The sequence below is a fragment of the Corythoichthys intestinalis genome, chromosome 16, assembly GCF_030265065.1.
Source record: "Corythoichthys intestinalis isolate RoL2023-P3 chromosome 16, ASM3026506v1, whole genome shotgun sequence".
Classification (NCBI taxonomy): domain Eukaryota; kingdom Metazoa; phylum Chordata; class Actinopteri; order Syngnathiformes; family Syngnathidae; genus Corythoichthys; species Corythoichthys intestinalis.
In genome coordinates this window covers 49905747-49918667 of record NC_080410.1, presented here as the reverse complement: position 1 = coordinate 49918667, position 12921 = coordinate 49905747, and the positions used below count along the sequence as shown (strand labels likewise).

Genomic DNA, 12921 nt, shown 5'->3' with positions numbered 1-12921 from the left:
AAATTAAACAACTACTTGACGCGGAAGAAAATACATCGATCAATTCTTAAAACAGAGTTACTCAAATTATTCGAGTAATCGATTCAGCTCTAGTCGCCAGCGTAGGAACGGAACTTGTTCGTAACCTGGGGACCACCTGTGTTTTCCTCATTTTTTGCCAAACGGCAGTTGGCCCGCCTACTGTAGTTTGGACACCCCTGATAAAATGTTAGGCTTTTCGTCTCACCTCAAGTAGAAAAGCACGTAAGCCTGCTGGTTCAAGACCACCTTGATGTTACTGGAGTGCACTATGGAGTCATTCATCTGGTACCATAGTCCATTGCTTGCCTGGAAAAATGAGGTAGATTTTCTTGTGTGGTGGTGATAACAACAAAGTGTCAAGAGGTTTAGCCGTTGAGATGTTAAGAAACACAATCCGTCACAACATTATAAAGGTATTTTCTAGAATAATCAAGCACCATACAATCACAACTCAGGGGGTAAAACATTTCAGATATGGCACAGTTGGGGGGCAAGTAAATGTGCTCTAACTACTGTAGTACATAGCCAGTGCCACTAGGGGTCAGTGACATGCAGCATTAGAGCTTGTTAGGGTGTCATTTTTTAGTCTAACACTCAAGAGAAAAGTTCAGATGTATTGGACGTCTACTAGTGACAAACTGATGAGTATTTGTTCAGTATCTTTATTATCCTTACTTTAAAAACTAGAAGACGCAATGTCAAAAATTAGTAAAAGTTAAATGTCTGAATTTCATTGTTGAATTGAATGTCAAATGAAAGGGAATAATATTGATTTTTTGGAGTGGGTGAAAATGCGCCAAGTGTGGCAAATCAAGAAAAATGAACAAGGAAAACACTGATGGGAACGGTGTGAATCAATGGTGAACCTCACATGTCACTGTCTTACCTTGACGTAGCAGTAATAGTGTCCGGCGTGGCAGCTGTAGCCCGAGTGAACCAGAACAGCATAGAGACCATATGTAACCGGATCGCCCGAGCTCTGAGACATGTAGGGCCGAATGTTGAGGAACTCGGGATAGCCAACGTCCTACAAAAAAACAAGAAAAGTCATGTGTGAAACGACTGGAGAGATCTTTAACTGATTTGCTCCCGGAACCGTATAAATACGTTTTATTTTTAAATGCTCAACTGTCCCACAACCGTATTTATACGTCTTTTGCGTTTTTTTTGTTTTTTTTTATAAGAAGCATATATAGCTTCCGCTGTATCTGAGAAACAAAGAAAAATGCTCCAAACCAATTTTAAAGCAATAAAACTGGCCACTGGAGGGCAGTAGCACATTTTGGAAGACTAGACAAGCCGATTCAACAGCAGTGAACGGCCGGCCAGCATTGTCAAAGCGCTGGCGGATTGAGCCCAGGCGGCGCTCCGACCAGACAAAACAACGAGAGGACGCCTGGGACACCAGGCGCTGGACGATCGTGCAAAACGAGTGAAACCGCCCGTGGAGCGGCTCGCCTAGCAGACCCCGCAGAAATGCAAAAATAATCCATCTTTGTGAGACAGACAACGATGAGGGAAAAGTTTACACAGCTGACGTGGCGACAACGGCGTCATCTCGGCGACAAACCGTCATCTCTCAGTCGTTGTGTGTGAATAAATTGTTACTATTCTATCTAAAGCTCTATTTGTCTGGTTGTTCATAGTATTTTGTAAAAGGAAAACATTCAGATGTTTGGGATGTAACTAATGCAAAAAATAGCTTTGTTAAAGTCAAAGTTATGTTTGAAATGTATGCGTTTACAAAAAGCTCATTTTCTCCGTTTTTTCATCAGAAATTGGAAAATTGCTCAAACTAAGCTATTTTCTAATGCTGATTTCTAAAGAATGGAAAAAGATACAAACTTACTTTTTTTTCTGCTGAAAGAAGAGTCCAATCTTTCTTTTGGTGGGTTCAAAGTTTATATAGCAATAGAACAGAATTTTCTGTGGGCCTTGCAAAATCAGTCAAAGTCCAGAAAAAACGGCCGGGAGCGAAGGGCCTTGCTCTGGTGAAAATGGCTGGGAGTGAAAGAGTTAAAGGGATCCTCTATTTTTAAGACAAGTAATTCTTAAAAGATAAATGCTAGTATGAGTTATAATAATTTGATATTAAAACCCCTCTTAATGTTTTTGTTTTAATAAAGTTTGTTAAATTATTTTAAGTAATAGGTCGCCATTCTTGTTACGTCACAGTGTGTGACGTCACCGGGCCCGTTGCCGAAATTCCAGCGTGTCACTTGTTAGCTCTCCCAACATGTCGTCAGTTCTACCCTCCCTATTTGAACCAGATCTGAAAAGTGAGAAGCAGGACAGCACTGTCGGTCCTTCACAAGACGCGCTTCAGGGAAAAATGCGTGCAGCAAATCCCTGATAAGACAAAAGTTGGGCAAAAATCTCAATGACTACAGAGCGAGAGAGCGTATGCTGTTGGGAACTCCGGTTGGGAGCGAGAGTGTACGCTGTAGGGAACTCCGGTTTTATTAGCAGATACTCAAGGTAAGCATGTTGCGTTTTCAAACTTATCCCAATATAATTATGTAGACTGTTAGCATCCAGATCTGTCGTGTGCTTTACATACAGTACAGGCCAAAGAGCACACCTTGTGTAATCCATGTCTTGTACATTGCAACGAGTGGTAGCTAGGATACGTGTATAAAAGTACCAAAAAGGGGAGAAGTTTCCACCTATGCAAATTTTATTCACAAAAAATAATATTTCCACCTTGACCACTCTATACTCAGGAGCTCAGCAGTATGCAAACATGCGTTCCCTGACGAACTCCAACATTGTTGTAAGGTCCATGTCAGAGTCACTGTCGTCACTGTAGCGTGCCATAGTGCTTTGATTATTTGGTATGATTTGGGGGAAAACTCACATGAAGAATAGTCAACAAAAAAGATAGCAATAGTAATCCAAATCCACGTTTTTTTAACTCACTCGAAGATCCAGGAATTAGACCGATCCCATGGCAATGTTGCAGCCGCGATCAGGCCGTCGATTCCACAAAATAGACTGATCCGAAAAGTCACTGTGGGACCGACGAATAAAAAAATAGACAGATCCGAAACCAATACTGCGGACGCAATGGGACCGTCGGATCCAGAAAATAGACTGATCCCTTACTTGACTGAGGATCCAGAAAAAATGTTCGGGCTCCATGGTGGGTAGGATACGTGCTTACAGGGACCAAAAAAGGGGGAGAAGCTTCCACTTATGCACATTTATTCACTAAAAATAATAATTCCACCTTGACCACTCACTTCACTCCCCTTGTTTCCATTTGACTGGAAATTGCATCCAAAAGCATCACATCGTGGCATTTTACTTCGCGAGTTTAGGCAGCAATAGGCAATTGTTGAACACGCTACACATTTGGAAAGATCCCAATGACGTCATCACTGCGAGCCCGCAAACCATGGCGCCAACTTACAGTCAAAATATGTAGTAAATATTATAAAATATTGCCATTGATTTAACATTTTATATGTTTCGAACAACATATTTTAGTACAAGAGAACAATTGTGGTTTATTAGAGCCTACATGTATTTAAGGTGGAGGACCACTTTAAAGTTGCATTTGTCAAACCTTTGTTATTTTCCCTCCACTGAAGTTGGCGAATCTCTTGAGGGAAAGCGTCAGCACATTTGACGCTCGATGGACGGTGAACCGTTTTGTCGCTGGCACTTTCTTTTTGCACCTACGAAGGAGGGAGAGCGCAGGGAAATCTCCTTACTCACTTTTTCGTGGGAAAGGAATACATTCAGGGCAGGTTCTGGACTCACTTGGCGCACATGTAGGCGTTTTCGCCATTCAAAACATCAGGTTTTACAAAGAGTTCCAAGGCTCGCACAATGTTCACAGCTTGCTAAAAGACAAAAGGCACCAAATTAGCGTTTAACTACTTCACTGTCATCTATCACTGCCGAGGGCAGATAATTATAAAAGTTATTAAAGTAAATAAGTAAGTTATTACAGGCTTTACAATAGCTATGTGTACATGGACAAAATTTCTTCAATCTGATCAGCGTTCGGATTAAAATTATGATCGAATGCGCCGTGTTCATGAATAGAGGTCGACCGATATCGACACGATATACGGGCTTTTTTCAAACATTGGCCAATTAACAAAACAAAACAAAGCAAAAAGCCGATAAAGAATTTTGATTAGGCATCTGTGTGGGCAGCTGTGGCCGCAGCTGACTGATGGCAGGACACTGGAGGTTTTGAGGGCAGAATATATTAACTATTATATAAGCTGCACACAGACGAATTTTCATTGTGTCAAAGTGTCATTTTGTCAGTGTTGTCCCATATAAAATATATTTAAATATCTGGAGAAATACCAGGGGTGCACTCACTTTTGTGATACACTGTACATGAAGCATTTTTATTCCGACCAGGCTTTTAATCCCAATATAAGTGTCCATGTAAACATACAGTGGGGCAAATAAGTATTTAGTCAACCACTAATTGTGCAAGTTCTCCCACTTGAAAATATTAGAGGCCTGTAATTGTCAACATGGGTAAACCTCAACCATGAGAGACAGAATGTGGAAAAAACCCCAGAAAATCACATTGTTTGATTTTTAAAGAATTTATTTGCAAATCATGGTGGAAAAAAGGTATTTGGTCAATACCAAAAGTTCATCTCAATACTTTGTTATGTACCCTTTGTTGGCAATAACGGAGGCCAAACGTTTTCTGTAACTCTTCACAAGCTTTTCACACACTGTTGCTGGTATTTTGGCCCATTCCTCCATGCAGATCTCCTCTAGAGCAGTTATGTTTTGGGGCTGTCGTTGGGCAACACAGAGTTTCGACTCCCTCGGCAGATTTTCTATGGGGTTGAGATCTGGAGACTGGCTAGGCTTGCCTGGCACGGCCAGACTGTTCTCCCTGTTTTTCAAACACTGAGAGTATAGTCTGGGACCCAGCCCACTCTCGAGCAAGTACAAAATCAATCGACAAATCAGATTCGTTTATTTGCGTGACATGTTCTCAACGAGCAACGTCACTCTTCAGCGTCGAAAGTCGTCTCCACAACAACACAGATGGCGAACAAGAGAGCCGAGAATATTTTCCAATCCACGGTAAAATCAGTTTTAAATTACCAAAAACACATTGACACAAGTCATTGACAACAGTCTGTCTCGCGCTAGCCGTGTTGAATAAACTCCGCTCTCCTCGTATGTTTACTTCCACGCGCAAGTCCCTCGTCCCGCCCGTCACTGATTGGTCCACTCCGCTGTCTGTTTGCTGAGGCTTGCTCCGCCCTGGAAATTTTATCCGCTTAATGGTGGCCAGACTCAATAGCTGGAACAGCGGTGAGTCTGGAGTACCAGGCTATGGCTAGGCCACTCCAGGGCCTTGAAATGCTTCTTACGAAGCCACTCCTTTGTTGCCCTGGCTGTGTGTTTGGGATCATTGTCATGCTGAAAGACCCAGCCACGTCTCATCTTCAATGCCCTTGTTCATGGAAGGAGATTTTCACTCAAAATCTCTCGATACATGGCCCCATTCATTCTTTCCTTTACACAGATCAGTCGTCCTGGTCCCTTTGCAGAAAAACAGCCCCAAAGCATGATGTTTCCACCCCCATACTTCACAGTGGGTATGGTGAAATTCAGTTTTTTTTCCTCTTCCAAACAAGAGAACCTGTGTTTCTACCAAAAAGTTCTATTTTGGTTTTATCTGACCATAACACATTCTCCCAGTCCTCTTCTGGATCATCCAAATGCTCTCTAGCGAACCGCAGACAGGCTTGGACGTGTACTTTCTTCAGCAGGGGGACACGTCTGGCAGTGCAGGATTTGAGTCCCTGCAGGCGCATTGTGTTACTGATAGTAGCCTTTGCTACTGTGGTCCCAGCTCTCTGTAGGTCATTCACTAGGTCCCTCCGTGTGGTTCTGGGATTTTTGCTCAACATTCTTGTTATCATTTTGATGCCACGAGGTGAGGAGGGAGTCGAAGTCCGTGTTGCCCAACGACAGCCCCAAAACATCACGGCTGTAGAGGAGATCTGCTTGGAGGAATGGGCCAAAATACCAGCAACAGTGTGTGAGAAGCTTGTGAAGAGTTACAGAAAACGTTTGGCATCCGTTATTGCCAACAAAGGGTACATAACAAAGTATTGAGATGAACTTTTAGTATAGACCAAATACTTATTTTCCACCATGATTTGCAAATAAATTCTTTAAAAATCAAACTGATTTTCTGTTTTTTTTTCTTCTTCTCCATATTCTGTCTCTCATGGTTGAGGTTTACCCATGTTGACAATTAAAGGCCTCTCTAATATTTTCAAGTGGGAGAACTTGCACAATTAGTGGTTGACTAAATACTTATTTGCCCCACTGTACCTAATGTTTATAATCTGCAAGTCAACAGTAACAGATTGTATGCCTCAACAGAACTGACCCGTATCTCCACAGCGATGTCCAGGTAAGGGTCGTAAGTGTCCGACACACTTTTACAAATGGAACATTTTACTGTGAAGAGAAAAGAACAGCCGTGAATGGATGTATCCGGTAAATGCACTGTGTGACATGTTGACAAAACCAGGACATACCTCTTGACCGCAGATAACCTCCAAAGATCTGGTGCACTAGCGTTGTGGCTTGCGTTTGCCTGTCGAGCCTGCACAAGAAATACATTTTCAACCCATGCTCTTTGTTAAAAAATATTAAAAGTTCTCACTTTGGGTAGCCGTTGAGACAGGCTTTCTGCATGGCGTCAATGGTGTACCGCAGGAACTCGTGCGCGTCCTCCTGGTTACCGAAGCGGAAATGTCGGGCGATTTCTGCACGACAGTAAATTGTCCATTAGTTATTGTCATGCCAGATTTTGAACTGCAAGCTCTCATTACATAATAAAAGTGACGACCAAATGGTCATTTGTTAAAGGGAACCACGGATAAAAAGATGTAGTTCTTAAAAGAAAAATGCTATTACGAGTACTAATAATTTGATATTAAAACTAGGGCTGTCAAACGATTAAAATTTTTAATCGAGTTAATTACAGCTTAAAAATTAATCTTAATTAATCGCAATTCAAACCATCTATAAAATATGCCATATTTTTCTGCAAATTATTGTTGGAATGGAAAGACAAGACGGATATATACATTCAACATTCTGTACATAAGTATTGTATTTCTTTATTATAACAATAAGTCAACAAGATGACATTAACATCCTGTTAAAGCGATCCATGGATAGAAAGACTTGTAGTTCTTAAACAAAATGTTAGTACAAGTTATAGAAATTTTATATTAAAACCCCTCTTAATGTTTTCGTTTTAATAAAATTTGTAAAAATTTAAATAAAAAAATAAACTAGTAGCCCGCCATTGATGACAATAATTACACAATGCTCATGGGTGTATAAGCCCATAAAATCAGTCGCACCCAAGCGCCAGCAGAGGGCGACAAAACTCCAAAAAACACAAGTAACAAGTGAGCGTTTCACTGTACCGTCATTTAAATCTGAGCGGGGCATGTGCGTTAATTGCAGCAAATATTCTAACGCGATTAATTTAAAAAAATTACCGCCTGTTAACGCGATAATTTTGACAGCCCTAATTAAAACCCCTCTTCATGTTTTCATTTTAATAAATTTAGTAAAATTTTAAATAAAAAAAATAAACTGGTAGCTCGCCTTTGTTGTTGACATCACTGGGCCACACTGCCATACTTCACAGTCACTATGTAAGGTAGCGATTTAAATACACCACGAGGTGTCAATGATGAGTTTTACATTAATCTACATCAAGTCAATGAGTGCGTTTTGTCCCTATACGCCGCAACTATACATTTTTTTTTTTTTTTAAGACTTGGTCTATTGTGATTCACATTCATTTGTGTTGTCTTCACAAGACTCCTGAAAATGGCTCCCAGCATCATAGTGCAATCACATTCGTAAATGAATGGATTCTGCTTTTTGAAATGTAAATAAACCAATCTATTGTGATAAAACAAAATTGCAATAACTGCATTAACCATCAAAGTGAAGCCTAACTGTAACTGTAGTCTTGAAACAAATCTGAATAAGGAAAAACATTGCAATAAAATAATGCAAACTGGTTAAACTTGAGAGTAGCTGAGATCTGTCATGACAGAACATCGCTTTAATGATATCTGGCGCCATCTACCGTCGTGAATGGGGATAACGTCTAGACCGCGAATATAAGACGACCCTCACTTTTTCAATCTTATTTCAATGCAAAAAACACAGTCTTACATTTGGGGCAATACGGTAGTTTTGTAGTACTTTCATTATATCACTTAAGTGTGAAGTGAAAGAGTTGCCGAAGCTTATGCTAATACACGGTGCGGTCCGCGCTACAAATCTGAATGCCTGTGTCCACTCTTTCTCTCTCCACCGTGGTGCAGTTGAGGGGAAAAAAACGCACTCATTGGCTTGATCCCTAATTAATCTAAAACTCGTCATAGACACCTTGTGGCGTATTCAAATCACTACCTTATTACCTTACGTCAACAACAATGCTGACCTACTAGTTAAAATACTTTTACAAATTGTATAAAAACGAAAACATCAAGAAAGTGGGGTTTCAATATCAAATTATAATAACTTGTACTAACATTTATCTTTTAAGAACTACAAGTCTTTCTATCCGTGGATCCCTTTAAACGACTGCCAAAACAGCAGTTAATCTTTATCACAACAGCAGATTTAGGGCATTTTTTTCTCTCCGCAAAAGAAAAACAATGAAACATTCATAGTCACTTAGTGAGTTTTATCCAACTCATCGCATTAGCGCTAATGTAATTCCAAAAGCTTCCTGGAGCCTGAAGCTGGTCGATATTTAATGCGCTCATCGCCGCATTTCCAGCAAAGCGTCCTTTCACACAAACAGCAATAAGTCATGTCCGCTGGGTGGAAACCTAAAACCGTTTTTTTCCTCAAAAAATTCAATAGAGATGACATTTTCTTTTTTTTTTGTTAACCCAGGAGTACTCTTATGGTAAAGCAAGTCTGCAGTCGCAAGGAGACGGAGAGGGCACAAGAGAAAGATGGTGAGGAGTGAAGTGGGGGGGGGGGGGGGGGGGGACTGCAGCAGCAAGGTAAGCGAGGGAGGGAGGGTTGCAAGAGTAGGAAGGGGTCCTTGGAGACTTCAGCACCTCTCAACTCGACTCACGCCTCAACTCCCCCTCCGCCCATTCATTCCCGCGCTCATCTAATGTACTGCAGTGTGACGTCACGGTCGAAACCAATTCGAGTCAGGGCGGCGCGCTCACTTTTCAGGTCTCGGATGAAGGACACTGGTTTGATGGCGTTGCCCGTGTTGGCAAACGTCTGGATGATGTGGTTCTGCATGACGCAGATCATACAGAAGCCTGACTGGTGGCCTGAAAAAGAGCGCAAAAAGAAGGGAAACTGATTTATTCGTTCATTGCCATTCACGACAATGGAAATTGAACCCATTCAAACGGTGCCATTGTTATTTTAAGCAACACAGTGATCCCGAGCTTCTTCGCACTAGGGCTGCAGATATACATTTTAGTAGTCGATTAATCTAAGGCTGCAGCTAACGATTATTTTAGTAGTCGACTAAAATCGATGAATTAGTTCGAATATTCGGATAAGGAACCAGATAAATTAAAATACCTGAGCTGAGCCACAAACTGTATAAAAAAAATGAATAAGGATCTATGTACAACAAAAGAACAATTGGCTAACTTACATAGCAAACGTCTGCTAGCGTAAATGACATAAAATGCTAACTTTTTTTTCTTTTTAAACAATGCTCCTAACAAATGGTTCAGACACATATTCCCACAAAAAACGGCTAAATATACCTATAAACTAAATTACGAATGCATTAAAAACATGAGCTCAAACAAAAACTTAACTTACGTTGGTCTGAACAGGGAGCAGTTGTATTCAGCCATTTGAAATGAGGCAGACCAGAGGGTAGTGTATCCACTCTAATCAATAAAACGAAATGCAAACACTTTCAAAATAAACCATTACAATGCCACTTTAATTAAACGAATACTCGAAGCAACAAAATTTAATTCGAAATTTTTTTTCAAATCGAATACTCCAATTTAGAGCTTAAACGAATACTCGAGCAACTCAAGTAACTCGAGTTTAAAAACTGATCCGAGTAATTTTACTCACCTCGAGTAATCGTTAAGTTTGACAGCTCTAAGCATCACGTTTTGCTCGGACTACTTTTAAAGCCATGGCAATCAATGATTTTTTGAAAGATACATGAGTAAAAAAATGGACTATGCAACACTAACATGCTTGATTGTGCGTCCCGGGCTGTTGGGGGACGGGTATCGATAAGCATTTGCTTTTTTCCCCATCTTCCTTTGTCTGTCATAGTCTTTCTTCTGGCAAATTATTCCATATTCTGTGTCAATGTTTCTCCTTTCTGGCCAAACTATCCCACACTCTGTAACTGTCAATGATACTGATGATGATAATGACAATAAATTCATTCATTCATTCATTTATTCAAAGCGGGACAACGCGCTCATGTCACGTGCGTAGAGGAAGAAGCAAAAAAAAAAAAAAAAACTTACTGCAGCTGACAGCCGCTACAAACGACGCAGACGTTGATAAAAACTAGCCCGCATGATGCTACGTTGATAGCAGGTAGCGTCTGGTGCGTCTCATAGAGATCAAATGTATTTTGAACTAGATGCGAAATGACAGAGTCATCGACGTTAGTAAACAGCCACCATCTTAAAGCTGTAGCGCGCTAATCGCTAATGAAGAGCGCTAAGCGCTAATAAATAAGATTAACGTTACTGTCAGTAGCTCACGTAACGTTAGCCCTGCGGAGGGCTAGGTTTCTATTAATTATGACCACTGTCGATGCGTGGCTAACGTGTCTTACATACAGGCTTTAACACAACACAGCGTTGTGGAGTGATGAGGGTGTAAAATAAAAACTTAATAAGGCTAACTATCAATTTTAGCTCAGTAGTCATTGCTGGATAAAACACCTAGTAGCACTGGTCCCTAATGTGCTCCAATACAGCCTGTATCATACATTTATTTTGAACACTGCAAAAACTCAAAATCCTATCAGGACTTACAGTTTAGACCAACTTAAAACTTAACTAGAACTTAAAAACGGCTTGACACAAATTCTAGTTGCATCTGAGATGCAATTGTTGGCTGTTTTCAACAATGTACATCGAAAATAAAGACATTGATTGACTGAAAATGGTTCAATATTAGATGAAATGTCTTGTTTTCTCATGTATATAATAGCTCTTCACCTAAAAATGTTTTATCCGATTACTCGATTAATCGATCGAATTTTTTGTCGATTACTCGATTACTAAGATATTCGATAGCTACAGCCCTACACGAGTTAATCGATTAATCGTTGCAGCACTAGATTAATCTATACACTAGTTCTGGGTTTCCCCCACAAATGAAAGATTGTGGTTGCAGCGTCACACTAAAATAAAAGCTGCCACGCCTTGCAAATGATTTTTTAAAAGGTCGTTTCAAACTAGCGGCAGCCTAGTGTGAAGGGTTCAGCGGCAACCTATTCATTGTGTATTGCAATATCCGTAACTAAGCGCAGCCCCTCTTAAGAGAGTGTGACGTAGAGGCAAACGAGTAGGAAGAATGGGAGAACGGGCGATAGATCGCAAAAGATGGCGGTCGCATGTGGCAGCAGCCCGCTGTTATTATTATTTTTCTTTATTATTGTTGCCACAATAAAGTGGGTAAGCCAATACAGACTCTTCTACTTCTTCCCCCCTTCCGGGGCATTACAGTATTTTGGATTGGATTTTTTGGCGAAAGCGAGCAGTGGACAGACGTCTTGGACGGAATGGCAAGTTTGAATTATTTTGCGCCAGGAGGCGTGGCCCACAATAGAGCCTGTGTTTTCAGAGTGCCGCTGTGCTAACGCCTCAACGCATCCAATAGCAAAGGGGCAGGCGTACTTATATCTGTGCTATCAGGCTGTTTCAGCAGATTGTTATATACATAGTTACGGCTGACGAAACCTTGATAAATGCGCTTTTTTTTAGCGTTTTAGCGAGCTCTGCGACACACAAAAAATTACTCTGATACCTCTCCTGGCTAATGTTTTTTTTATGCATTTGAAATTTAGGTTATATGTATATTTAGCAGTTCTGTTGTGGAAATAAATGTTTGTTAAGAACATTGTAAAAAACCTTTTGCTATGCAAGTTAGCCAATTGTTCTTTTGTTGTACTTAGAGCAGGGGTCGCGTTAACCGAATATTTTCCGTCGTTGACCGGTTTTTTAAAACGGTGACGGAAAAAACTGAAGTCCGTCCGTCATTTTGACAGGTTGCAATTCACACCCCATACCACAGGGTGGCAATGAGCATATTAATTAGCTATTGTCTCTCTTAATGCATGACGTCGTTGGCTATTCTGTCAGAATATTGTAGCGTCACCGGGGTCTGGTGGCGGCACCTTGATTGACACATCAACGCGAGGTTCTTATTGGTGGACCTGGTGTGCCAGCGCGTCATCCAATTGGTGGACTAGATTGCCGCCTGTGTATAGACCCCAATCACATGACGTCAAAACTCCGCCCCCCTGACTGGAGCCGCCATATTATCCATTAGCTCGTCGTGTTTACACATTACCGCTACGTACGTGCCTCCTATTACGGCGTGTTTTTCTGCTCGTTAACATTAATAATCAAAATGGTGAAGGCGTGTGTGGCGGTTGGTTGCAGTCACAGAGAAGATAGACGGAGAGACTTGAAGTTCTACCGTATTCTGAGACCCGCGAAGAGGAGAGCGAGATGGACTGCTGTAATTCGACAAGAAATCTGGGCACCAAACGATCACCACAGACTATGTAGTAGTCATTTTTTATCTGGTAAGATGCATTTAATATATATTTAGAAGATTTTGGGCTGACAACCACAATTAAGATCATAGTGTGAC

General features: G+C 40.9%; 1 protein-coding gene across 1 annotated transcript in view; it reads right to left on the bottom strand.

Moving 5' to 3' along the window:
• Window positions 1-12921, bottom strand: part of usp36 (ubiquitin specific peptidase 36) — a 60847-nt gene that overhangs the window by 27979 nt on the left and 19947 nt on the right. The window contains exons 4-11 of the mRNA XM_057861482.1: window positions 9258-9368; window positions 6698-6800; window positions 6570-6637; window positions 6419-6489; window positions 3787-3869; window positions 3590-3701; window positions 908-1048; window positions 227-327 (exon numbers count right to left, since the gene is read on the bottom strand). Of these exons, the coding sequence (XP_057717465.1) occupies window positions 227-327; window positions 908-1048; window positions 3590-3701; window positions 3787-3869; window positions 6419-6489; window positions 6570-6637; window positions 6698-6800; window positions 9258-9368 (790 nt within the window). The remainder of the gene's footprint in view (window positions 1-226; window positions 328-907; window positions 1049-3589; window positions 3702-3786; window positions 3870-6418; window positions 6490-6569; window positions 6638-6697; window positions 6801-9257; window positions 9369-12921) is intronic.